Source organism: Aedes aegypti, chromosome 3, assembly GCF_002204515.2.
Source record: "Aedes aegypti strain LVP_AGWG chromosome 3, AaegL5.0 Primary Assembly, whole genome shotgun sequence".
Taxonomy (NCBI): domain Eukaryota; kingdom Metazoa; phylum Arthropoda; class Insecta; order Diptera; family Culicidae; genus Aedes; species Aedes aegypti.
Genome location: NC_035109.1, coordinates 400,045,465 through 400,070,210, shown reverse-complemented (window position 1 = coordinate 400,070,210; position 24,746 = coordinate 400,045,465). Strand labels below are relative to the sequence as shown.

The 24,746-nt window shown below is 37.1% G+C and overlaps 2 protein-coding genes across 3 annotated transcripts in view; one reads left to right on the top strand and one right to left on the bottom strand.

Annotated features, from left to right (window-relative positions):
* LOC5576326 (phosphatidylinositol 4-phosphate 3-kinase C2 domain-containing subunit beta) overlaps nucleotides 1–9,431 on the bottom strand; it is a 43,304-nt gene extending 33,873 nt beyond the window's left edge. Inside the window, exons 1-2 of the mRNA XM_001656011.2 lie at nucleotides 9,301–9,431; nucleotides 60–494 (exon numbers count right to left, since the gene is read on the bottom strand). Of these exons, the coding sequence (XP_001656061.1) occupies nucleotides 60–484 (425 nt within the window). The 5' untranslated portion in view covers nucleotides 485–494; nucleotides 9,301–9,431. The remainder of the gene's footprint in view (nucleotides 1–59; nucleotides 495–9,300) is intronic.
* A 13,000-nt stretch (nucleotides 9,432–22,431) lies between these two features.
* Nucleotides 22,432–24,446, top strand: LOC5576322 (chromatin modification-related protein EAF1). Of its 2 annotated transcripts, XM_021855190.1 has the most exons (4): nucleotides 22,439–22,517; nucleotides 22,589–22,961; nucleotides 23,022–23,276; nucleotides 23,588–24,446. In XM_021855190.1, exons 1-4 carry the CDS (start codon nucleotides 22,497–22,499, stop codon nucleotides 24,010–24,012), a joined length of 1,074 nt encoding a protein of 357 aa, XP_021710882.1. In that variant the 5' UTR covers nucleotides 22,439–22,496; the 3' UTR covers nucleotides 24,013–24,446. The 2 variants fall into 2 exon arrangements, with proteins under 2 accessions (XP_021710881.1, XP_021710882.1); XM_021855189.1 differs by having other exon boundaries at nucleotides 22,432–22,517; nucleotides 22,589–23,276.
* Nucleotides 24,447–24,746: the final 300 nt, after the last annotated feature.

The window sequence follows — 24,746 nt, the reverse complement described above, 5'->3', positions numbered from 1 at the left end:
TAAAATGTAACAACGGGTTTAAGATATAGACGAATATGGCGAACAAGACAAAACCTTACCGATGCATCTGATCAACAAGTTCTTTTAGATTGTTATGAGCCTCATCTTGTGGATTTGGAGGCGCTGGAGGAGCAATAAAGGATATCAAATCAGCCTCACCTTTCCCTCTCGGCAACTGACTTCCTTGCGCGTCAGTTCTTGGTTCACTGTTGAACCGGGATACATTGGGCAAGTTAACATTACTTGCACTTTTAGGCCCGTCATTCGAACCAGATGGTGCTCCCTGATGAAGCTTTGCTCTCCGCTCCAAATACGTTTTATACTCTGCTAGAGTACGAGTATCAGACTTATTCAACGATTCAGGCTGCGAATAACGTTGTTGGCGAATCTTTTCCAACTCGAACGTTTCCAGACTCAAAGCTTTGGCTTTTTCCAGCTCAGCCAAGAACTGCTTTTCCATTTCCACCTCGTTCCGACTAGCCATGGTTCATCAGCTAAAATAGAAGAACAATAAAATATTGGACTGGGCTCAAATTAATCCACCAGAGGTGTTAAGAGTCAGTAGCGACTGAGTGACTCAAAAGTAGGAATTTTGGACACCTCGTGGCCGAGAAAAGATAAAGAGAGACCAAACAAGAACCAAGGAAAGAAAACAGAAACCAGGAGACTGTTTTTTTATAAATATTTTTCAGAGAATCCGGCCAGATGTTTCTGAGGTATTTCTAAGAGTTTTTTTATTACGACCAGTTCGTACTTTTTCATTATTTTTCCAAGAATTGTTTCTGTTAACAAGTCAGATATTTATCCAAAGATTTCTTCAGTAGTTCAGTTTGTGTTTTATTTATGGACTTCTTAGAGAGTTCCACCCAGAGTTTCGTTTAAAGATATCTTCAAGATTTTTTAAGTATAATCATCCGAAATTTGCCATAGAAATAATCGTAATTTTCTCAAGAATGTCTTAAGTGCTACAGGAATTCATGCAGTGATTCTTCCATCGATTTCATTAGGTTTTCATTCAAGATTTCCGTTTAGGACATCTTCAAGAATTCAAACAGTACTATCTCCAAAGATGCCTCCACTGATTCCCTAAGATTTCCTCCTCTCTCTCTCTCGAGATATCTTCAGAAATTAGTTAAGATGTTCATTCGAGAAGTCCTCCGAGGAAGTTTTCAAAGAATATTTACCTGGTAGTGTCTCCAGGGAATTGCCAGGAATATTTTTTAGAAATTATTGGATAAATTTCTGAAAACAATCCGAAGGTTATTCCTTGAAGGAATCCTATAGCCATCTCTGCACAACCTTCTGTAGTAATCCATGAACTCTTTCAATGATCTCTTAAAAAGCTTATGGACCAAAGGCGGTTTTGTGTGGCTGTGACGTTTCACCTTTTAGTTAAATTCGACAATTCGATAGTTATTTTCCCTCCGATTGAAATAACGCTGCTTTGGACAATGTAAAAACAGTTCAAATGTTATTTTCTGCTCCAGGTAATTTGAGAATAACTAAACATCTGTCAACTTTGTTGTGAAATATTGTTCGTCTGTCAAAATTCAAATGGATCGACTAAGCAGTCAAATTTAATCTGTTGAGACCGAATTATTTATTCATTTTTGAGAGGGAAATACCTTTCGAATTGTCAATTTTATTTACTAAAATGGGTGTATAATATCCAGCAATATGCGGTGAGCATCGTGGCATCAGATCTGAGCTGACTGAAACTCTCCGGATCCGAGGAAAACAGCAGAAACCTGTCAGGGAAGTGTTGGCGGGCCTTGATTTAGAATATATGAATTTTATCTATCTGTTTTTGAAGCGTATCAATATCCGAGTTTGATTGTCGTTCGTTCCCTGTCTCTCTTTTTCCCCTTCAAATTGTTCTCTTCTCGTCGTGTCTCCCATAAACCGTTTTTGTTTAGATTCGTTAAAGATCTGGACATCCTGTCCCTTCAAGCTCCATCAGCATAGTAGGTAACTTAAGAAATCCCGAAAAATTCTTTCCTTTCCTGTTGTACAAATGTGTTCCGTAAGCTTAAAACTTCCCCAAACTAACATAGTTTTTAAAATAAATACAAATTTTAAGATGTAAATAATGTAATAAAAAAGAAAACGATTTCGGTTCTGTTATGCCATACGCGCCCGAGCCTGCCAAATAAACGAGATAAAAAAAATATCCAGCAAGATTTTCTGATGAAATTAGAGAACCAGAAGTATATGTTGATTTTCATGGCAAACTTGATAATATTGAATCGCAGTTACACGGGTAATATGAATTCTATAACTCAATACACCCGATTCTGTTTTTGCACGGGGGATGCGTACCGTGCAAAAAAAAGTGTTCAGTTCAAAATTTCTAAAACCGTGCAAAAAAGTAACACCATTTCTCGGCGTTTCATGCAAAAATAAGGTTTTGGCGGAAAAAAAAAATCTATGGAAATCAATCTATGGCCGTGTAAAAAAAATCCGTGCAAAAACAGAATCGGGTGTATTGCCGTTTGCGTTTGAAGCGCAAATTTCAAATGCGGGAGCGCCAAACGCGGTAAGATTTTTAACAAGAAAGGCGTAGTCAAAGATTGATTTTTTTTTCGCTAGGTTGGCGGTGATATTGAACATGATTGCTAAGTATCCTTCTCAGAAAATTTAACAATATTTTACTGGCAAAAAACAAAACCATCGTGATTTGAAGTAGGTCCCAAACTTCGCCAGTAAAATATTGGCAAATTTTCTGAATATTTTATTTATGATTCGAAATCAGGACTAAGGTAACAAAAGAAAAGGTTAAAATAAATGTTCATCAAATTAATATCAAACTCTAAAGTTCAGCTTTTGGCAGCATAATAGAATGCGTTGATGTTTCCTCAATTTTCAACAATCCAATAATCCAATGTTTAATAAAAGCGAAGCATATATAGACTGGTCAACCAGAAACAAGAATATACAAAAAAAAACTATAAATAGGGTCGGTGTTCCCTTAGTGGACAGTCCCCTATAGTCGCACTAGTGGCTTTTTACGGCCGTTTAGCTATAAATCTTTTCAAAATATTTTTTGACATGAAGGGCAGGAGCTATTAATCTAAGTACCATTGATACACAGCTTAATTTTGTTCAAAAAATGATCGAAATATTTAGTTTTGCTTAAAATTTGAGCTCCCTTGCGCCTATAGTTAACCTATTGTTCCTATAGTAGCACTACTGAGAGAAACTATTTTTCATTGTACAAAATACTTGATGAAATAACAACTTTTTTTTACATCAAACGAAAGCTTTTGATCCACACTGTGTAGGAAAAAATATAAAAGTTTTGTAAAAATACGATTTTGATAAGTATTTTGCCAACGCCGTGATGCTAGTGCTACTATAGGAACAGGAATTAGAAATAGTGCTACTATAGGCACATGTATTCCTATAGTGGCACACGCGATAATAAATACATACATTTGAGTTTTCGTAGTTTTCATATTTTTCCCGCAAAACCAAGATAAAAAGCTTTCAGATGATGTAAAAATAATGACGCTAGCGTTATTTTTCGATTTTATACGATTTTTTGTTCTTAGCTATGCGGCTATTGGTACATCGACCCTATAGCATTCCTTTCTAAAAAGGTTTGTATTTCAAGTATCTTCTCGCTTCAGAACTAGTAGATTCTCTTATACATACAACTGGAAAACATCCAACGACGGAAAATCACAGGTGCAGCTGTAGATTTAACTTCATGGGCTTTTTTATACATTTAAATATTAATTTAGAAAGCTAGAAAGCAAAGCCATGCTGAAGGTGTCTGGGTTCGATACCCGGTCGGTCCAGGATCTTTTCGTAATGGAAATTTCCTTGACTTCCCTGGGCATAGAGTATAGTCGTACCTGTCACACGATATACGAATGCAAAAATGGCAATTTAGGCAAAGTTAATTCTCAGTTAATAACTTTGGAAGTGCTCTTAGAACACTACGCTGAGTATCCGGTTCTGTCCTAGTGGGGACGTTAATGCCAAGAAGAAGAAGATGATTGTATCCAAAACAAAAATGATTCAGTATACAAACATTTTATTACTTTTTTTTTTTGTCGGTAGCGATAGGGGTAGTACTGGCACTCTTAATCTGCCCTAAGCTCCTTCCCAGCATTTGCTTTTATAAGCCTCTATTGCGTTCATCACACAGACGTTCCTAAGCAATGTTGCTCAAATGGTCACTGTGTACGCTAGCAGCAATCAGCCCTTGCCGTAGTTTTGCAGTCTAGTAGTTCAAAATACTATCAAACTATGATAAGGCCTGAAATGCTACTAGAGTGGTTAAAGTGAAGAACGAAATAGTTTTATTAAAAGGTCCTCATTCCCCATTTCATTTCATCACTCACTATCGTCACTTTTATTTTCGACACTATCACGTATATCACCGATTATCACTCATCAACTTTCGTAATACACTTCAGATATACTTTCTATTATATCACTTTTCACATCACACCATTTTCATATAAATCTGTTAGCATTACCATCTGTTAGCATTACTAAGTAATTTAAAAATATTCAATTTAAATGTACCATTATTTTTGTTGCTGTAGAGTCATTACTATTCAAACTACGATTTAGCACTATGATCAAGAAAGTTACATTAAAAAAAATCAATTCGATCCATTCTTCTGCACTCGCTGTCATTATGTATTAATACTTTTATCATGTACGTTTGAAGAACTAGGCAATTAAGTTTATATTCAGAAAAATGATTGCACAATGTATTATGGCCATTATTAAATTAGTAGAGTTCACATCATTATTATTATATTTTTAACAAAACTATCAGAATCACTTCACCTTAATTTTCAAATTTTCATCACTATACATTTAATTATAAAATCACTATTAGCACCTTCACAATCACTAAATTTAATAACGACGAGTGTAACGCACAGTTCCACCAAACACCCATTCTTATGTTGCATTATAAAACGATTGATCACACGTTGGCTTCGAAACTTAACCACCATTGCTGATTAGTACAAAGGATGCTACAGCTCGTGTAAACGAATTGAAACATCAAACAATCAGCACTGGTTTATAAGTAACTAATGAGCCCTGGCGGTCCCTCCGTTCGAAGAGGACCTGATAATATGCCGAAACATATTAACAGATCCTCCGCCTGAATGCAGCCGTTTCATGATAAATCATGAACCGTTGGAGGTGTGCCAAAGTATTGGGAAGGTGATATGTTTCACAGACGGGTATTATTATGGTGCACCTTCTACTTTGGCACCGTCAAACCCTGTGATCGTGGCCAGGGACAAACATTTTATTACTGAATTTAAAAATATTTCATTTAATATTATGTATAACAGCAGTGTGCAGCATCAACCTTTACTAGACATTTAAAAATTAACACAGTTTGTTTGAAAGTGTTGTGTAAAGATATGTAGTGACTATATCCTTATATTGAAAAATAAAGGTATAACAATTTATCTGTAATTCGGATACAAAAATAATGTACTGCAATAATGTTCAGAAAAGGTAAAGGAATGATACTACGGTTGAATATTAATGATTAGGCGTGAGGTTAAGAATTTCGTAGAACAAAAACTGTAGAGAAGTGTATGTTTTACAGGTACTTAAATGAACATAAATCAATTTTATGAGGTCAAACCCATCTGTAATCGGCATACAGTGTTCTAAAAAGTTCTAAAATACTAACAGTACGTTCAACTAGTGGTATTTATTTGAATTTTCTTTTTTTCAAATTCTCGATAGAATTTTTTTGAAGATAAAAAATAGCCAAAAAACACATATTCGACTTGAGGCACCGCCTAATCTTCTCCAAATTGGATAAAAATTTGTCTGGTAGTTTGTTTTAGTATTGCAATTAGGACTAGGGGGTGATTGGTTGAATCCAAGACATTTCGATTTTTGTGAAATGGTCTAATCTTCACCTTTTGCTTGGGCTTTAACGAAGCACTACCCAGCAAAACGCGTGCAGAATAAACCGACTTATTTTATTTTTATTTTTCTTTTTTTTCATTGCACCAGCCATTTTACCAGCCGAATCTAATAATTTGCGGAGACGATAAGAACGTGACAGATCAATTTTCAACACATCCGTTCGCGCGCGCTGCCTCTTCTTCTTCTTCTTCTTGGCATTAACATACCCACTGGGACAGAACTGGCTTATCAGCTTAGTGTTCTTATGAGCACTTCCACAGTTATTAACTGAGAGCTTTCTTTGCCTAAATTGCCATTTTTAGCATTCTTATATCGTGTGACAGGTACGATTATATACTCTATGCCCAGAGAAGTCAAGGAAATTTCCATTTCGTAAAGATCCTGGACCGACCGGGACACATTCAGCATGGCTTTGCTTTGAAGCCGCGGACTCTAACCACTCGGCTAAGGAAGGCTGCCTACTCGGTCGAAATACGTGCATTTCAAGACTAACAATTCAAAAGGCCTCATCTCCAAAAAGTAAACAATGAGAAAAATGCAATCTTGTTTTGTCAAACAATAAATCAAATTTAAATTATGAATTTAAGCATTGTATGTTATTTTATCGTCCAGAAAGTCGATGGATAAACTGATTTATAGCTATGAATATTCATTACTATCATTTTAGCAAAAAATCCTGCTAAAAAACGAGTCAAAGGAAATGAGGCTTTTATTTCACCAAAAGCTGTGCAGCCCTTTTCATTTGTGCCCATAGACGCCGGCCGATGCTGATGAGGCCTGTGAGTTGACGCCTTTGTTTACTCTGAAATTTGTTGAGGCCTTCTAGTTGTGGCTTGTTTTTTCATCATCTTCTGATGTGGCCTTTTGAAAATCGTACAAAATTGATGATGAAATAAAAAATTTTAAGTGTAGAAGAGTGTTAAGTGGTGAAGTAAAGTACATGGAGATCCCTACAGCAAGAGAAGATTCGTGCGGTCGATTAAATATGTGATTGATTGAACCCTTCGTCATCCATGAACATTATGTGTGTGCTAAGCGAGTTTGTCGTTGAGAAAATGTATGAAAAATTGGTTCAATTGAAATAATATTGCAATTGAACGTTATTTTTCATGCAATTGAAACCAAATCGTGTTTTTGTTGATAATTTGTGAAGTACAGACAGGCTGACACAGGTATTATTAGGTAGTATGATACAAAATACATCAGTCTACAGGAACCCGACGGAAAACTTGATAATGTTCGCCGTTTAGACAACCACTGTATAAAATAATACAAGGAGCAGTCGCTCCGTAGTATAACCTGCATCTATTTAGTGAATTTGGAACGTTTTTCGCAATCTACATTGCAATTTTGATGTTTGTTTCAATAGGCCTCAACTCGGTTTCCGTCAGATATAGAAATGAGGCCTTTTTGAGAAAAGGCCGCATTTGCGATGAATGTCCTGGTTAGCGGAAAATGAGATGGGGCCTTTTAGAAAAATGTTATTTTGTCAAATGATACCAATGATACTAACTCTAGTGGAAGTAAAAGGTATATGTAGTACTAAATTAGGTTTCCATTTAGGGGAAGTGGTGGTAAAATGAACAGGGGTGGTAAAATGAACACCGTGCCTTTTACCGAGAAAAAACAAATTTCGATGAATTTTTATCACGCACGGACGATTTAGAGCATAAATTTAAGTGTTTGAGTTGATACGGAGGTCAATTGAAATGAAAATATCAACGAAAGCTAAGATTTTAGAAAACCACGTTTGAAAATTAGAACTGACGTAACTTTTAGGTCGGAAGATTTGAGGTTTTTTAGTGAGGTGAATATCGTTATGATATGATGTCAAATCTGAAACGTTTAGAATTCTTTTTGAATGGGTTACAATCATTATTGTATGTATTTTTGGTGGGGCAATGAAAATTTTCAGAAATATTTGTTTTGCTCACGTATTTTGCATGGTGTTCATTTTACCACCAACCGCTGTTCATTTTACCCACATAGTGCAGGTAAAATGAACATTTGCATCGCTTTTTGATAGCGATGAAAATATGTGATAATTTAGCTATTTTAGTCTGAATCCATGTAGCTGCTATAGATTACATTCCTATTTTTGATGTTGTGCGGTTGAACTATACAAATTCCTCGTTTTTCTATCAGAAACAAGATGATTTCCTTAAGGTGTTCATTTTACCACCCCTTCCCCTATTTAAAAATAAAAAGATTTAGATATCATTCATTGAAAATAGAGACATTTTAGAGACTTGCTTCAAAATAGTGATCATGTCTTCAAAATGAGACTTAGTAGCAAGCCCCTGGATTCGATGACGTCGTTTGAACGTAACACAAGAATCAAAATGTAAACAAAATCTTTCCCATTCACAATAAATCGTCCACTGTCTTCCCAAATCGCATCCGAGCGAATTGAATTTCTTCACGTTCTAAATATAAACAAATCCGATTTATGAGCCTCAATTGAATCCAATCTACCAGGCCACTCCTTTCCTTTCCATCCAATTTGAGCTCCACTGCCCATAACTGCATAACAGTCACATTCGACATTTTTGACAAATTGGAGTTAATACCGGGGAGAGTCATCAAATGATAAATATTTTCGATCAACTTACTAAAATCTGTGAGTTTGTTCTAGAAAATTCGAAAAAAATACCAAGTTGTTTTGTCACACTGGCAAATGTAACCGCATAACAGTCACATTGAGATTATACATGAGCCTCATAATGTAGTAGCAACGAAATTTATATCAGAATAATTTTCTGTCTATTCACCCAATATGCGGTATGAGTTGTGCAAAATTTTAGCCTCAAATAAGCTCTTTTGAATTCTTAATGATTTTTTGAAATTTTAGTTTCCTCCCATACTGCAGTAAAATACAAACTTGGTACCCCATTTACTCAATGCCTACTTTTGTCGAATGTTACAAATATGCAGTTATGGGCAGTCCAGAGCATCCAAATTTCGACCTCCACACGTCTGGAGGCTTGAATTTCTGCGTTTGTTTCTCCTTCTTCTACGCGCAATAATAAAATGCAATCTTCTCCACTTCCGCCACTCTTGTCTTTTGCATCCAATTTCTTCGTACGGTTTGCGGCTTACTTCTTATCTTCTTCCGACTTGCACGAAAAACCGCATCACACTTTTGAGGAAATCGTAGTAGGCGGGGGGCGAATGAGCGACGGGCGGTTCACCAACACCACCCCATCACAGCAAGCCGACGAACAGAAAGACGAAAAACTTCCAACTTTGCAGCAGCCCTCTTATGCGAAGAAAAAAAAAATCGGAAGAGGTGCAGCGACCTGCTTCGAATGTGCGGAAATTGTGCGCCGAAAAACACCACCACCAAGCGGCAACCACTTGCATCGTGTGCGGAATTACCTGATTTTCCAATATTTTGTAGTTTCGAGCACAAATTTCACGTATTTTTCACGAAAAACATCATTTTCTACGGAAAACTACTTGCAGTTGCAACTTTTTTCTTCTCTTGTTTTTCAGCTGTCACGGTCAGTGGTGCCAGACTGTTTTAAAGTAAATTCAAGCCAAGCTTTTGAAAGCGGCTAATCAGCGAAATTTTCAAAAATGAAGGTACACTGAAAATAAAATCAAGCGGGTACTCATTATTACGATTTTTTTCTGATTCTGAGTATTGAGCATTTTGCACCTTATTAGACTACTGTGCAGAAAATTTTTGCACAGTGAACATTTGCACACATGAGGCACACATACACTCGCATTAGCGCTTGACAACGTGCTTGGTTACTAACTTTTCTATTTTTGTTTTGATTTTGCGCGAATGGTTAGCATTTTATAATTGACTTATCCACCGATTATCTAAATTCACTCGATCCAGGAATATAACCCAAACATTGCCAGAAACGCCATCGGAAGAATGCTCTAGTGCTAAATTATACATAACAATGAAGATTTTAATTCGTCACTCAACGTGGAGTACTTGGGTGATTCGATAGACAGTGACTAAGGTCAAGTTGATGCAAGGGTTTATTCTCAAATTTCAAAACGCCGAAATTGGCCATTTTTGACACTCACCCACCTCCACTTTATGTTACTTTTGTAATAACTATAACATTTGGGGACATTTGCCCACCCCCTTTAACGATATGAAATTTGTAAATGGGCTCGAATATCTTTCGTTAGGAGGAATACCAAATCGCTAATTGATTACGCCCTGAACCTGCGGGAAACGGATCTGATTCCGAAGACGATTTTGATGGTGATCATTCTAGATCCAACAAACAAAAGCTTCTCAAAGGAAAAACTTCCCGGTGAGTCGACTGCTAGCTGTTGGTTGTCGTTCACGATTTTAAGGAGAATTCGACAGGAAAAGAAGTCTTAGCGGGATGTAGCTGGCAATACGGTGGATATTTTTTACTCAAATGCTGGTCGCTTTCGAAGGAACATAAGGGGCCGTCCATAAATGACGTAGCATTTTTTTTCACTGATTTTTACACCCCCCTCCCCCCTCGTAGCATTTAGTCACAAATGATGATACTCCCCCTTGGAAAATACGTAGCATATCAAGCACCCCCCCCCCTTATTTTTAATTTCTTTTCCTCAGCGATTGGGGGCAAAAATGAAACATTAAAATCCGGAAATTTTTACACAAATATAGAGATTAATTGATATTGAACTCTGAAACATCAGGATAATCTGACGAATGATAGTTTGATATACATACCGTAATGTTTAAAAATCCTTTGAAAAATAGTTTAAACAAGCATATTTCCTGTTTAAGTAACATAATTTGGTTTCCCAGTAATTTAATTATTAGTACTTTTGCTGTTGTAAGAACTTAAACAGTTTACAGCTGAAAATGTAGAAAAAAAAAGCTGAAAATCTTGAAAAAGCTAACAGCACTCAGTTATGGTTCATGAATTTTCATAATATATTGAACAGAAATTTTGTTACATAATAGGCATTTTTTAAATTGGTCGTGGTTGAGAAACAGATTTCAGTGAAAATGATCAACAAAATTATTTAATTTGGAAAGGATAATGACGAAGATCTAAATTCAAATCAATTCAGGAAACAGTGGGCAGATAGAGAAAAAATAACAATAGGGTCCTAAAATGTTTAATGAAATCTTGTTTTCATTTAATAACACGAAAGAGCATGTTACTGCAACTACTTTAACATTTTTTCTCGCTCAAATAACGGATATATCATATTAAAACTTTAATTTAAAAATTGGATCCATAAATGAACCATGACACTTGAGATCATGTTTGACGTTCGCTTAGCCGACAAAAATACCACAGGGGTTCAACTTTTTAACACCGGGGTTGTTCTTTTCTGACATTTCGGAAAGGACACGGAAAACAAAATACACCCAAAATTTGAGTTTAAACCAAGGGGTGTGACAAAATTCAAAAATAAACTAAAAAAAATGTTTTTTGGTCTTCAACTATTGGAAAACATTAGAAAATTGAGTAAACATATGTTTTTGACCTAAACTTAAGAGTTTGGCACTAAAAATGGGACAGGGCTTTAGGACCCTATTGTAATATTTGCCATGTTCCAAAAATTAGCGCAACCACCATTATTAATGGTTCAGCTAAAATTCATCATCGTTCCCCATACTGAAATATTCTTACTCAACTCATAACGAAACCATGAAATATACTACTTCGCGTTAGAAAATGGGTTAACCAAGGTGCGAAGTTTGATTTCTGACCAACTTCGCCGCGTCGCAACTCGATTCTCAATAGTGCGCATAATGCACACGGCGGAGGGTATAGATGCGCACTATAACGAAGTGACTCGCGACGCAGTGAGTTGGTCAAAAATCGAACTTTGCACGTTGTTTATCTATTTTTAGTCGCGAAGCTGTATAATAAAAATGCTCTTTCATTGCATTGAACTACCGAGTGATTTATAAATCAATTTTGATAAAATTTGAAATTTCTTAGAAGTTTTCAACCTGTTTTGAAGTTAAATCATCATTTCATAACCCAAGTCTGATAAGTCAGGCAAAGAAGATTGAGAGAAAAAAACTGTTTGTCAGTTTTTCAGCGCTACTTTTTTTACCAAAATTATTCAAAATGCTACGTCCACTAGTTGGCACCGCTCCCTCCCCCTCGTCACACATCGTCACAAATCCGTGAAGACCCCCCTCCCCCTTAAAATGCTACGTCATTTATGGACGACCCCTAACAATAAAGAAGTTATGATGCAATCTGTTTGACTGCTTTGAATTATTTTGAAACGTCATAAACAGCTTTCAAAGCATACGCCTGCTGATGTTAGTGGGTGTGCAAATTGTATCTTACCCTTGAACAGTTTCATTAGAATCTAAAAATTCGTGCAACGGTCAATACTGTGCATAGCACTGTAAACCCGGCAGTACCATTTAAGGAGTAAAAAATACCCATTATTTTCTGATATATGAAGATGTCAAAAACAGGGGTAGTTTCAAATTTTGGATAGAGGGTACATTTAAGGGCTCATTCATTTACTTCATAACGCTGAAATTGGCTATTTTGGACACCCACCCACCCCCTTGTAACGCTTTTTGTATGAATATTATTCAGTTTTTGTATGGGCCGTAACATTGTTTGGACACCCACCCACCCCCTCCAGCGTTATGAAATTTGTGAATGGGCCCTTTATCATTTTATCAGTTTCGATGGTTTACTCTTTAACGATCAACGCTCCGTCATCGTAATCATCGTCATCATCGAAACTTCAAAAGCAGTTTTTCTGTTCAAATCTGAAAATTATTCGATCAAAATGTGTTCACTGTGTTTCGGTTGGAGAATAGAATACAGTGAACACATTTTCCTGTAAACATTCTTGATTTTGAACGAAAAAACTGCTTTTGAAAATTCCGAAATCAATGACAGATCCTGCCCCCTTAATGGGTGAAAAATGTCTTGAAGGTTTCTGTCGGACGCTATTCTTTTGTCCGTTCTCTCTACCAAAACCAAGGGAACAAATATCTAAATATTCGTAAGTTCAATGGTAAATAATACTATCTATTATATAACAAACTATTGTGCTCTGCAAGATAAATCCACGTAATGCGATTATCTGAAATCGTCGATATACCGTCGCATTGGTAATGAAAATAACCAAATGTTTCAGATTTAGCAAATTTGAAACATTTGCGTCCTTGAAGGACGAAAAAATCCAAGCCTACTTGAATTTTGACGTTGCGTTTGAATTGCGCGCATATCTTCTGCGCGTTACCGCCGCCGCTGGATGTGGATTTAATATAAGCGCCGCAATAAAGGAACGATTTTGTTTTGCAGAACGAATAAGCTACATAAAAATATCGTCGCGGAATGAAGTAATTGTTTGGCAAAAACCGGCATACCAATGCTGCAAGAAGTGCTTCGAACTTTGACCTTAGTATGTGAAATGTGCCAATCAGCATGATATTTGTATTAATAAATTTAATTAAGTTCCAATAAACTATATGATAATCAAATGTTTATTATTTCTGTTGCTCATTTTCATAAATTGCTTCAAAATCATTATTATATCAAAAGCAGAAATAGAGTATATTTTACCCACTTTCCATCTTGAATTCCTTTGAGATAATGGGTAAATTTCACTCGTTGATTTGACGCACAGGCGGTTTACTCTTTAATGAGTACAGGCCCTTTACTCTTTTTATGAGTTAAACTAGTTTCTCTCAAAGAGGGTACTTTTTTACCCTTTAAAAGGTACTTTGAGCTTACAGTGTACGACAATATTTCTGATTATTATTATAAAATATTTTGAAACCAAGATTTATTGAAGGGAGGTTCAGTGATCTAAGCAGTCAGTGGGTGCGAAGTGAGGTCAGCTACAGGGGAGGTGAAAGTGAAAGCTGGCGAGTATGTTTTCATGTATTGTGCTCTGCAAGATAAATCCACGTAATGCGATTATCTGAAATCGTCGATATACCGTCGCATTGGTAATGAAAATAACCAAATGTTTCAGATTTAGCAAATTTGAAACATTTGCGTCCTTGAAGGACGAAAAAATCCAAGCCTACTTGAATTTTGACGTTGCGTTTGAATTGCGCGCATATCTTCTGCGCGTTACCGCCGCCGCTGGATGTGGATTTAATATAAGCGCCGCAATATCGTTTCTATGGGAATGTTAGGGATTGTTTACCAGAGAAAACAAATCCTACCGGACAGTGAAAATTTTCTCCCGCATTTCTGAGTAACGTTTATCTTCTTCGTGTGTTTTAGAGGATGTAAAATGCAAGTGTTTCATTGATTAAAGTGAGGAGAAGCTAGGATGCTAAATTTCTTCTATGATTAGTGAAATTGAAAGCCGAACGAAACGAGATGGAGTGTGGCTGTGAAAAATGTTTGGAGGTACGTCTTCAGTTAGCACCTTCAAACCAAAACAAACTCGCCAGCTGTCCCCTGGTATTTCAGAATGGCGAGTTCAACATTCTGACATATTGAACTACCTTTCTTCTAGATACCTTGTTTGAAACATTACTCATTGCTGTTATCCTGAGAGAGAGGAGACAGCTCACTGACAACTGGCTTGTTTTCTTGGCTTCTTTGATTTCTTCTCCTCATGTTTGGGTTGTGCACAATGGTTCGGAGAGCACAATCTGGGTCAAAACTATTTTCACATCCCATACGTTATTAAAAAGATCACAAAATTAAAAAAAAAATCAATAGCAATTTGAGTCCAATCGACAATAATTGAATACCCGCATAATTGTGAACCATATTTCAACTATTTCCTATTCTGTTTAGAACCATTTGTGACTGTATCTGAATAATTTGGTATAACACCCAAAAAAACAATAAACCAACCTTACCGCAAACGATTTTTACAGTTTGTGAAATTGTAATTAGGAAATTCACAATATGGGTAATAGGCGGTTAAGTTATGTAACCATAAAAAAACCTTGATTTTTCCGAACAAAATTTTTCGTATACATTTTGTGAAACTGTCAATATACTATCCATTTTTTCCCAAATCCAATGTAATGCAAACAGTTGTTGAATGGTCTGACTATAAAATTGAAATGAAACAAATAACGTATGTGTAATGATTGATTAATTGTGAAACATTGTATTTCTACCCTTTACCGTACTGTTCCTTTGTGTTCATACCATAAAAGAAAAAAATATGAAATGCATTTTATTTATTTATTTTTGAAATTTTATTATACTGTTTCAATAGTTGTTATATATAGGGTTATCTTTAGTGTTCATATTTCACCATATATACATCATTTGAATATTGTAGTCGATTATTTGCACTAATAGCTCTCGATGACACCTTTCCCTCTCACTTGTTGCAGACTTTGGAAGTTTTCAGGACATCATAGCCAGAATAACCTTTATGAAGGAATTCATCTCGCAAATGTGGTTCGGGGTAATATATTCCGGCAGATTCATATTGGTTTCTTGGATTGGATCCTCACCGCAGCGGATGTAAGTTTGTGCCACTTGTTTGCACTCGATGCTTCGGAAGTTTCGTCGTCATGTCAATCATCCTGAAAAAAAAAAATCAATAAGACGTTAGTGCTGGCATTTGAATTTCTAATTCCAATTCTAATGGCACGATAAATATGAAAAATACTTACGTTGTGATCAAATCCAACCGTCTGTATAATGGCGACTTGGAGGATGGTTCCTACTTCGTTGATGTTTACGTTTCCGGATCAACGAAGATAAAACAGCAGAAGCTACCGTTGATTTCGAAAGGCCGCCGGATCTTCTCCCAGCATTGGATGGTGCACTTTTGTAAGCCGCTGAAGAACCGATCATTCACTTCTAAATATTTACCAGTAGCTTTCTCCGGTATTCCTTCTGGACTTCTGGAACTTCTGTTTCTCAAACCTTTTTTTGTTTGCACTCACGGTTTTGGAAAAAAAGAATGCAAAAATGCACGCTCGAAAAACTTAACTCAGTTATTGGAGTAATTTTCACGAAAAAAAAATCCCATAAAATTTAGTTTTTACACATGTTTGCTGAAAAGATACAGAATATTGAAAAATATATTTGTTGTATTAAATTTAATCTACCTTAGACTATAATGGTATATAACAATAAAAAAAAAAAAAACACCGGTTTGCGGAACATTCTACATCCAGAATGTATTTTTTTGAAAGTGTGTTGAATCAATGAAAACTTACTGTTTGTCTAACTGTTAAACAAACGTTGTATACAGTAAAATGCACATGGGTAAGTGTGTAGTGAAAATTGAAAGAAAATTCGTTTGGCAAATGGTAAAGTTATATTTCTACCATTTCTCAAGATTTTTGATCTTCGTATCATTCAACTATATTTGGACATTATTGCATATTTGCACTATCTGGGATAGTTTACTCAAACCGTAGTTTATAGTCTAAAGCTAAAAGACTCGTATTGTTCAACAAAAAAGCAACTGTTTGTGATACATTAACAATAACAGATAGTTTTGTTTAATTGTTTTGATCATTAGACAAACTGTGTTTTCCTATGCGGGTAATCAATGATTTTACATGCAAGAGCATAGGAAAACAACCTGAATTTTCAATTACATCCAGTTTTATTATTTTTATTTAGATGGTATTACATCAATTAATTTGATAAAACCTCGTTAACGATGTTACGCCAATTTACTCGGTCCATGGCTGTGTCTCTCCAACTTCGATTTTGGCCCACGTTCTCCAGATCTTGTTGCACCTGATAAAGCCACCTCGCTCGCTGTGCTCCTCTCCTTCTTGTGCCAACCGGATTCGACGCGAACACCATCTTTGCAGGATTGTTGTCCGGTAGTCTTGCAACATGCCCTGCCCAGCGTATCCTTCCGGCTTTCGCAACCTTCTGGATACTGGGTTCGCCGAAGAGCCTAGCGAGCTCGTGGTTCATTCTCCGCCGCCACACACCGTTTTCCTGCACTCCGCCAAAGATCGTCCTAAGCACCCTTCGTTCGAACACTCCAAGTGCTTGCAGGTCCTCTTCCAGCATGGTCCATGCTTCATGTCCATAGAGGACCACCGGTCTTATGAGCGTTTTGTACATGGTACATTTGGTGCGAGGGTGAATCTTTCTCGACCGCAGCTTCTTCTGGAGCCCATAGTAGGTGCGACTTCCACTGATGATGCGTCTCCGTATTTCACGACTAACGTTGTTATCAGCCGTTAACAAGGATCCGAGGTAGACGAACTCATCAACCACCTCAAAAGTATCCCCGTCTATCGTAACACTGCTTCCCAGGCGGGCTCTGTCGCGCTTGGTTCCACCTATCAGCATGTACTTTGTTTTTGACGCATTCACCATCAGGGCCGACTTTTGTCGCTTCACGTTTGGGCTTATTCACAAATTTCATAACGCTGAAGGGGGTGGGTGGGTGTCCTTTTGATGTTACGGCTCATACAATATTTGTAGAATGTTCATACAAAAAGCGTTACGAGGGGGTGGGTGGGTGCAAAAATTGCCATTTTCGGCGTTATGAAATATGTGAATGAACCCTTTCAGGCGGGTGTACAGGTCTGCCACCGTTCCAGATGTTCTGCCGACAATATCCACAGGGCTGGTAGCAAGTCACTTTTTAGTGACTTGGTCACTTTTTTCGACCTGGTCACTTAAAAGTCACTATTTCCAACAAAAAGTCACTTTTTTCAGGAAAATGGTCACTAAAGTCACTTTTTTCGTGATCTGATGATAATGAAATTTAATATTCTGAGCTGGGTTAGTTTTTTTTTTTAGTTATTGTGTTATATTGTGTTTTGGGAATCAAATCGTCAAAATTCTTAACTCAAGAAAAATATGGACTCCCGACTAACTTTCTGAAAGAATTCAAGTCAATATTCCGTGAAAATTGTAAAATGTAAAAATTTCCTGGGAAAAGTTTTGGAGAAGATTCTGTCAAAACTTCGAAAGAACTCTGGGATGAATTATTTGTCCGAAATATTTTATAAAATTTTGGCAAAAACCAGGACCAATATCTGCTCTGAGTAATCTACGGCTTTAGAAGAAATCACAGACAAGCTTCTGCAAGAGCATCATCAAAACTGATCCGGAAGATAAGCCAGAGACGGCTAGGAATTACATCCAATAAAAATCTGAGTTTGTCAGAAACTTGTCCAGGACTTCAATAGCTAGTACCGTAATCCGGAAATTGATCACTGGGGTGAATTTGATCAAGTCGGTACCAAATAGCATTTCCTTTCAAGTATTCTTAAAACTTCGTTGGCATCACATACATTCAATGTTTTCTAGTTTATAGATGTCTAATAATGATTTTAAAGTATTTTATTTTTATTATGGTCAGTTTTGCATAGAAATATTCACAGTTTTTGAAGGTGTAATCAATACTGTTTAAAATGTTGGTACTAAACAATCTGCTGGTGCTAAGCCTGCATGAAAACTTTGAGTGTTAAAAATGTTGTGTAAGCTTCAGTGTGAACTGCTGAACTCATTTTTGAAATTGTATAGTATAACAAGAATTGTTTTATACTCATAAACCCGTTTAATGTTGAATAACGTGCTTATTTCAAGGAAAATTGCATACATTTAGGTGTATTATGCAGATTTACCAAGTTTAATTTTGCAATAATATGATGATATTTACAAGTTGTAAGAATTTTGACATCAGTTTTGGATTCAGGAGACCCAAATTTAGTAGAAAGGGAAATTTTACATTCTAAAATACGCTTTATTATATAGTGATCAATTTCGCCCCAATGTGACATTTCTAATTTTTGATATTACAACTAATTTTATGATATGTTAAATTTTATTTCATAAAAAATCGATTACATAAACTGATAGAGATCAATGAAGTACTGATTTTACCGAAATAAATTTGACAATATTTGAATTCCAAAGGATAACATTAAAAAAAGTTGTGAAATAATGATCAATTTGCCCCTGGATTGCGGTACTTATTTTGCTGGAAATCATTTCAGAAATTACATTCGAAATTTCAACAAATAAGCAATACATTTTCCATTGATTTACACTTGACACTGCCTTTTTACACAACTTTGTACAACTATTTCTATACAAAAACACGTTTCTATAATGAATTCTTGAACATTGTTGGAAGATAATAAATATACAATATTGGGATCAGTGGCGATTACCTAACGTCAAATCCACCTGTTCATTAATTTCAGCCACAAACATGCGATTTCCATCAGTTACTGTATGCTTTGTAATCTAAGCATGCAACATTTTTCAAGGTCGTAGATCAGATATAACGTGAGCTTACGAGTAGCCACTATGTTTATTTTCAGTAATTCATTTATTGAAACGTTCAATTGAAATATAGATATTTGAAGTACGCATGGAATCATATTCTAATTCTTTATGTGCATCATCTAATTGTTTATTTGGGAGAAATGGTTTAATTTTACAGAAATTATGCCACAAATTTAGCATGAGTTTCTATTTTTCGTTTGGTTTTGAATTATGTCAGGATTTTTTTTCAAAATGTTCTGAAAATCATTCACGATTTTCGCCACAATTTTGTCTACAACCAAAAAACCCTCGATTTATTATCGTTTTGCATCTCTACTTCAAAATCTTCAATGAGTTTTCACCAGAATGTTCCTCCTCATAAACAGGAATTTTTCAAATAATTCTATCACGAGTTTGATTACCAGAGTTCGTGTATTTGATTTTTTTTTTTGTTATTTTTTCGACTGAAATCAGAAATATAGCATAGTAACCTACACTTAGCTAATGTTCGTCTCGGAAAAAAAGGAAACGTGAAAACTCAATTGTATCTTTTTTTTTGGTCATTGACAATCAAGTCATATCTCGGACAGATAATTCTTGAGAAAGATTTGAAATTAGTGCAGTCCTCTACATTCTAAACTCGCTTAGTATGTAGATTGATTAACTCCTCTACAAGCAGCTTAATTTTTTACCATAAAAACATTCAAATCGCGATAACTTTTTTGTTTCTCAATATTTTTGTACCATGTTTCAACAAGTTCTCAAAAAACTCTCCTATTTTCAGAATCTGCGTCGATATTGATCATTGATGATTTGGGTTCGAAGATATACCGATGTTCCTTAGGGGACCGACATTCCCCATATACAATTTCTCTGGCCACAATTTTGTTTTGGCCTATTTATCAAAAAAATAAAATATGAGCTGTACAATGTTAGATAATGAGGAGTTTCTCTGCAAAAAATCATACAAATCGGTTAAGTCGCAATCTTAAATTTAGAATATGGATTGTTTTGAAGTTTTCAAGATCCTCCTTCGGTCAGAGTGGAATCAGAAACATAAATGCTCATATCTCAAAAACGGTTGCATAGAATCGTTTCATTTCTTCAGACATAATCAACAGACTGTCATTAAATTGTTTCAAAAAATGAACAATCGAACACGAGAAAACAATCTGTAGCCTGAGATGTTACCGTGGGCTATGGCTACGCGTCGGTCCCCCAAGAAATTTGGGAATATCACTGGATCCAGACGACCAACGAATAAAATCGACACTTATTCCAAAAAGAGAAACGTTTTTTGGCAACTTGTAAAAAAATGGTGCCCCAAAAAAACAAAAACAATCGCAATATGAATAATTTTTTGTTGTTAGAAATTGATGGTGCTAGTAGAGGGGTAAATATACACGTAGAACGTATTTTCATTTCTAGCCATTTTTATGACTAATACTTGTAGTTCTCAAGTCACTTTTTGGTCACTATTTGGTCACTTTTTTGATCATTTTGGTCACTAAAGTCACTATTATTTTGCTGTCTGACTGCTACCAGCCCTGCAATTCTCTTTAAAATAAACAAGATTTTCGTAAACTAGAGGCTATCTATCAAACAATCAATTTTTTGTAAATAGATTATCTTCAATAACGTTTGTCAAACTTTAAATTATTGTGAAGCATGTCATGTGAAACTAATGTGTTAGTAAAAAAAGAAAGCTAAATATCATCACTATGAATCCACAAACATGTAAATTTTGAGTATTTGCCATGCTAATCAAACGATTTAAGTCCTTGATTGTATAACATTTTGCGGTAATCCACTTCGCGGTATACGATTTCGCGGCGTGCCATTTCGCGGTACGACATTTCGCGGTTGGTACCATTTGGCGGCATGTTATTTCGCGGTCAGTATTATTTCGCGGTGTACCGTTTCGCGGTTTGTACCGAGAAGTTCCATATATCTTAACAGTGCAATTTGAAGGACTGCCTGTGTTCAAAAGAAGGGTAAATCACCGATGAAAATGTTATTAGTGATAATGCCAACAATTTTCAGTGCAACTCATAGGAAAACCCACACCGCGAAATGGTATAGACCGCGAAATGTCATACCGCGAAATGGTACTAACCGCAAAACGGTAAACCGCCAAATGATACAAACCGCGAAATGGTGCACCGCGAAATGGTTGACCGCGCAATGGTTTACCGCGAAATGTCGGACAACCGTTAGTCGACTGTTCGAATCCGGGACGTTTACCGGGACGCTCGGTAATGCGGGACAGGTAGTTTGAATCCGGGACTGTCCCGCACAATCCGGGACGTCTGGTCACTTTATACTAACCGCACGGCCACGTAGCCCACACGATCACGTTCTTCCTTTATTATGCGAGTCAGTGGTCTGCGGTGGTATATTTGCTCCAATTTCTATAAAGCACTTCCAGAAGTCGGATGACGAGTCAAGTGAAGTATTACCCGAGTTTCTTAAAAAAATTAAATGGATAAATAATACCATCAATTGTTAATTATTAATAAGATACAACTCCTCAACTTCAGAAAATCAAATCCTTAGAGCTTTATTCCACCACTAGACTATCGCAAAAGTTTTTACAAGTGCGGACACGCCAATAAAAGTGCGCAATGGCATCAAATCGGATAGGTGTCGTAAAAATCAGAGAATAAGTGCTCTGAAGATACCAACATGATTCGATGCAATCCACACTTTCGTAATTATAAGGTCGCACTTCGCAGTCCAGTGGTTAAAGAAATACACAATACGATAATTTCTTCGATCGATTTGAAAAGCTCAATAAAACGATCATTCCGTGCAATTCTTCACCTTGGAAGTGTTTCCTATTGAAAAAAAACTTGCTTTTTTGTTGTAAATCAAAATTGAAAATGTAGTTTTTGTTATACGGCCGAATTTTGAGGTTTTATTTGGCCGAATATTAAGTTATTATGTTGAATGTTCGGCCGAATATTGGTTTGGCCGAATAATAATATTTCAACTATTCGGTATTCGGCCGAAAGCCGAATAGTGCTATTCGGTACATCTCTACTGTTTACTAACATGATTGCATTTAACAAAGCATGGACTTGTTCTTTTCATACCCAAGCTTTATTTTGTGATTTGGCTTTTTGTGATTCGGCCTTGTGTGATTCGGCCTTGTGTGATTCGGCCTTCTGTGATTCGGCCTTCTGTGATTCGGCCTTCCGTGATTCGGCCTTTTGTGATTCGGCCTTCTGTGCATTCGGCCTTTTGTGGGAGGCTAGAAGGTATTCGGCCTTTTGTGATTCGGCCTTCTGTGATAATCCCCATAAAACAACTAGGCGTAGAAGGGCAGTATATCCATGATGAAACAATGTTACGATGAAGTTTTGCCAAATGGCTGACAACAAACAGTGTTAAAAATGGTTATGCAAAAACACTTGAGACTAAATGACCTTATGCCGAATGATTGTATACCATATGGCCTCGCCCCGGTTTTGGTAGATCGAGTACTAACGCAGGTTTCCATATTATTTCCATAGGTTCAAATCCCAGGATTAGCCCAGCCAATATCGCTGTCGCTGTCTTCAGCTCCGTCCACGGGATCATCGACAGCCGCTAGTGTCCTGAATGCGGCGAACAATGCTGCCGCTGGCGGTAGCACAGGTCACCATCAAACCACTAGCCTATTGGTGTCCGTGCCGGTGTCGAACGCCGGTGCCGGAGGAAATCAGCTGAATACCTTGAATGCCGCCGGAAACGCAGGTACGACCGCAGGCGCTACAGGAACCGCTACCGTGGGTAGTGCAGCTGCCAATATACTCGGTGCAAACTCCCAAACCACCACCCAAACAGTGGTTCTCGCCAACCCTCAAACTAGCGTTGGCGGCTCTAGTCTGCTCTCTTTGCCAATTGGTAAGTTGTACGGAAGAATTCAACGCAATGGTGGTTCTAATGTCGAGTGTCATACTGCAGCTCAAATCGTAACTTCCGGTATGAAAGGCTTAGGCCAACAAAGCATACGTGCTGCTACACCTCTGACAGTGAACACCGGTCAACCGGGTCAGCAAATTCAGTTACTGAACATCAGTCAGCGGCCACGCAGTGGGCAACTTCCGGTGGTATCATCCGTCACTACACCGATCACAGCCAAGCAAATTGCCGCACGGGTAGCAGCCCAGCAACGCAGCATGAGCGGGTCCACGCTGAAAATAGCCACACCAATTACAGGTACGTATTTTTTTAAGGCGACTTTCGTTTTTTTCTGATTTGATGAGCAATACAACGCACTACTTCCGACATAAGGTTTAGTAAAAATGCGAAAGACGCTATTCGGTTTAGTGTCAGAACGACTATACATATCCTTCTTGTCTGTGCCAAAGTAAGCCTCTGTCGCAAATTCAAATTGTTATAACTTTGCGAAATTTGAATCAATTTTCGATATTTCTGCTGTTTTCAAAACAGCATTCAATTCCATTATATGGAAGAAAAAAATAAGAAGTTTTCCTAATAATGAACAACTTTACGCTCACATCCAACAGCCACACATCACAACCAGCAATTGGGCCAAACGCTGAACGTGACCACAAATGCTGCCCCCAATCAACTTGTGATGACTACCAAACAACTTCATTTGAAGCTTCAACAACAGCAGCAACAGCATCAGCAGCAGCAAGCTCAACAAATTATAACCACAGCAAATCAACCCGCCGCTACACAAATCCATATCCAGCAGCATCAGCAGCTTGCCCAGGCTCAACAGCAATTGCAGCAACAAGTTCAAGTTCAACAGCAGCAGCAGCAGCAGCAACAACAGGCACAGCAAATAACCATCAACAATAGTGTCGTATCGTCGCTTCCTTTACCCACCATCACGCCGCCGCCACAGCTTACGCACCATCAAAGTGTGGTTAACGCCCTAGCTAGTAAACACCGGCGGAGATCGGCCGCCGACTTGAATAAGTAAGCTCCTTCACCCTTGTTGAAGTAAGTTGATTCTTTCCAAATCCACATACATGGGGAAAACACTATAGCACACACCAGCCACTCACCCACAGGGCTGTCCTCTTTTAGTCACTACACGCCCCCAGCTATCTAGATTAGAATTTAAGAACAAATTTTCCGGTTCCTCCCACACGTCAGTGCGCTGGGCCCGCTATGATGGGAGGCAGAAGCCTTTTCGCAAGATTGAAAACGACGTTCATGACGAATGAACGAAGCTTTCTCGTTTTAATTAGCTTTATGTACAATAATGGTCAAGAATTTATACGTTATCTATGATTTTTTATACATTAGCCACTCACAAAGAAATGTGTTATTTGTGCGGAACGAAAAAAGTTAGTTAAAATCAGCATGAAAGCGGACTTGTTGTGGACTAGCATGGAACAGTGCAACACCTTCCTTTGATTCTTTCTATTGAAACCGATCGTTAGGATTAGTATACGAAGAAAGAAAATTCATATCATTTCCCTATTTTGAAATTGGATCGATAAACGATCCTTTCTTGACTAACGTGTAGCAAATGCCCTGGTGGTATTTGTATATTTTACATTCAGGCATATTCCGAGTCTTTTCCTGTTCGTTGAGGCAGAAACAGACACTTGACCCCGACGTAGATGGATTGATGTTGATGAACTTCATCGAAAGCTGATGTCTGATGCCGTGTCTGCACTTATTCTGTATCAGGTCGTTGCTCAAGCT

Excerpts from the sequence above, each read along its gene's own strand:
- LOC5576322 (XM_021855189.1), top strand. The coding sequence starts at position 22,497 with ATGACCTTATGCCGAATGATT. Across the intron at positions 22,518-22,588 it reads TGACCTTATGCCGAATGATT|GTTCAAATCCCAGGATTAGC; the intron begins GTATACCATATG and ends TTATTTCCATAG. Across the intron at positions 23,277-23,587 it reads AATAGCCACACCAATTACAG|CCACACATCACAACCAGCAA; the intron begins GTACGTATTTTT and ends CACATCCAACAG.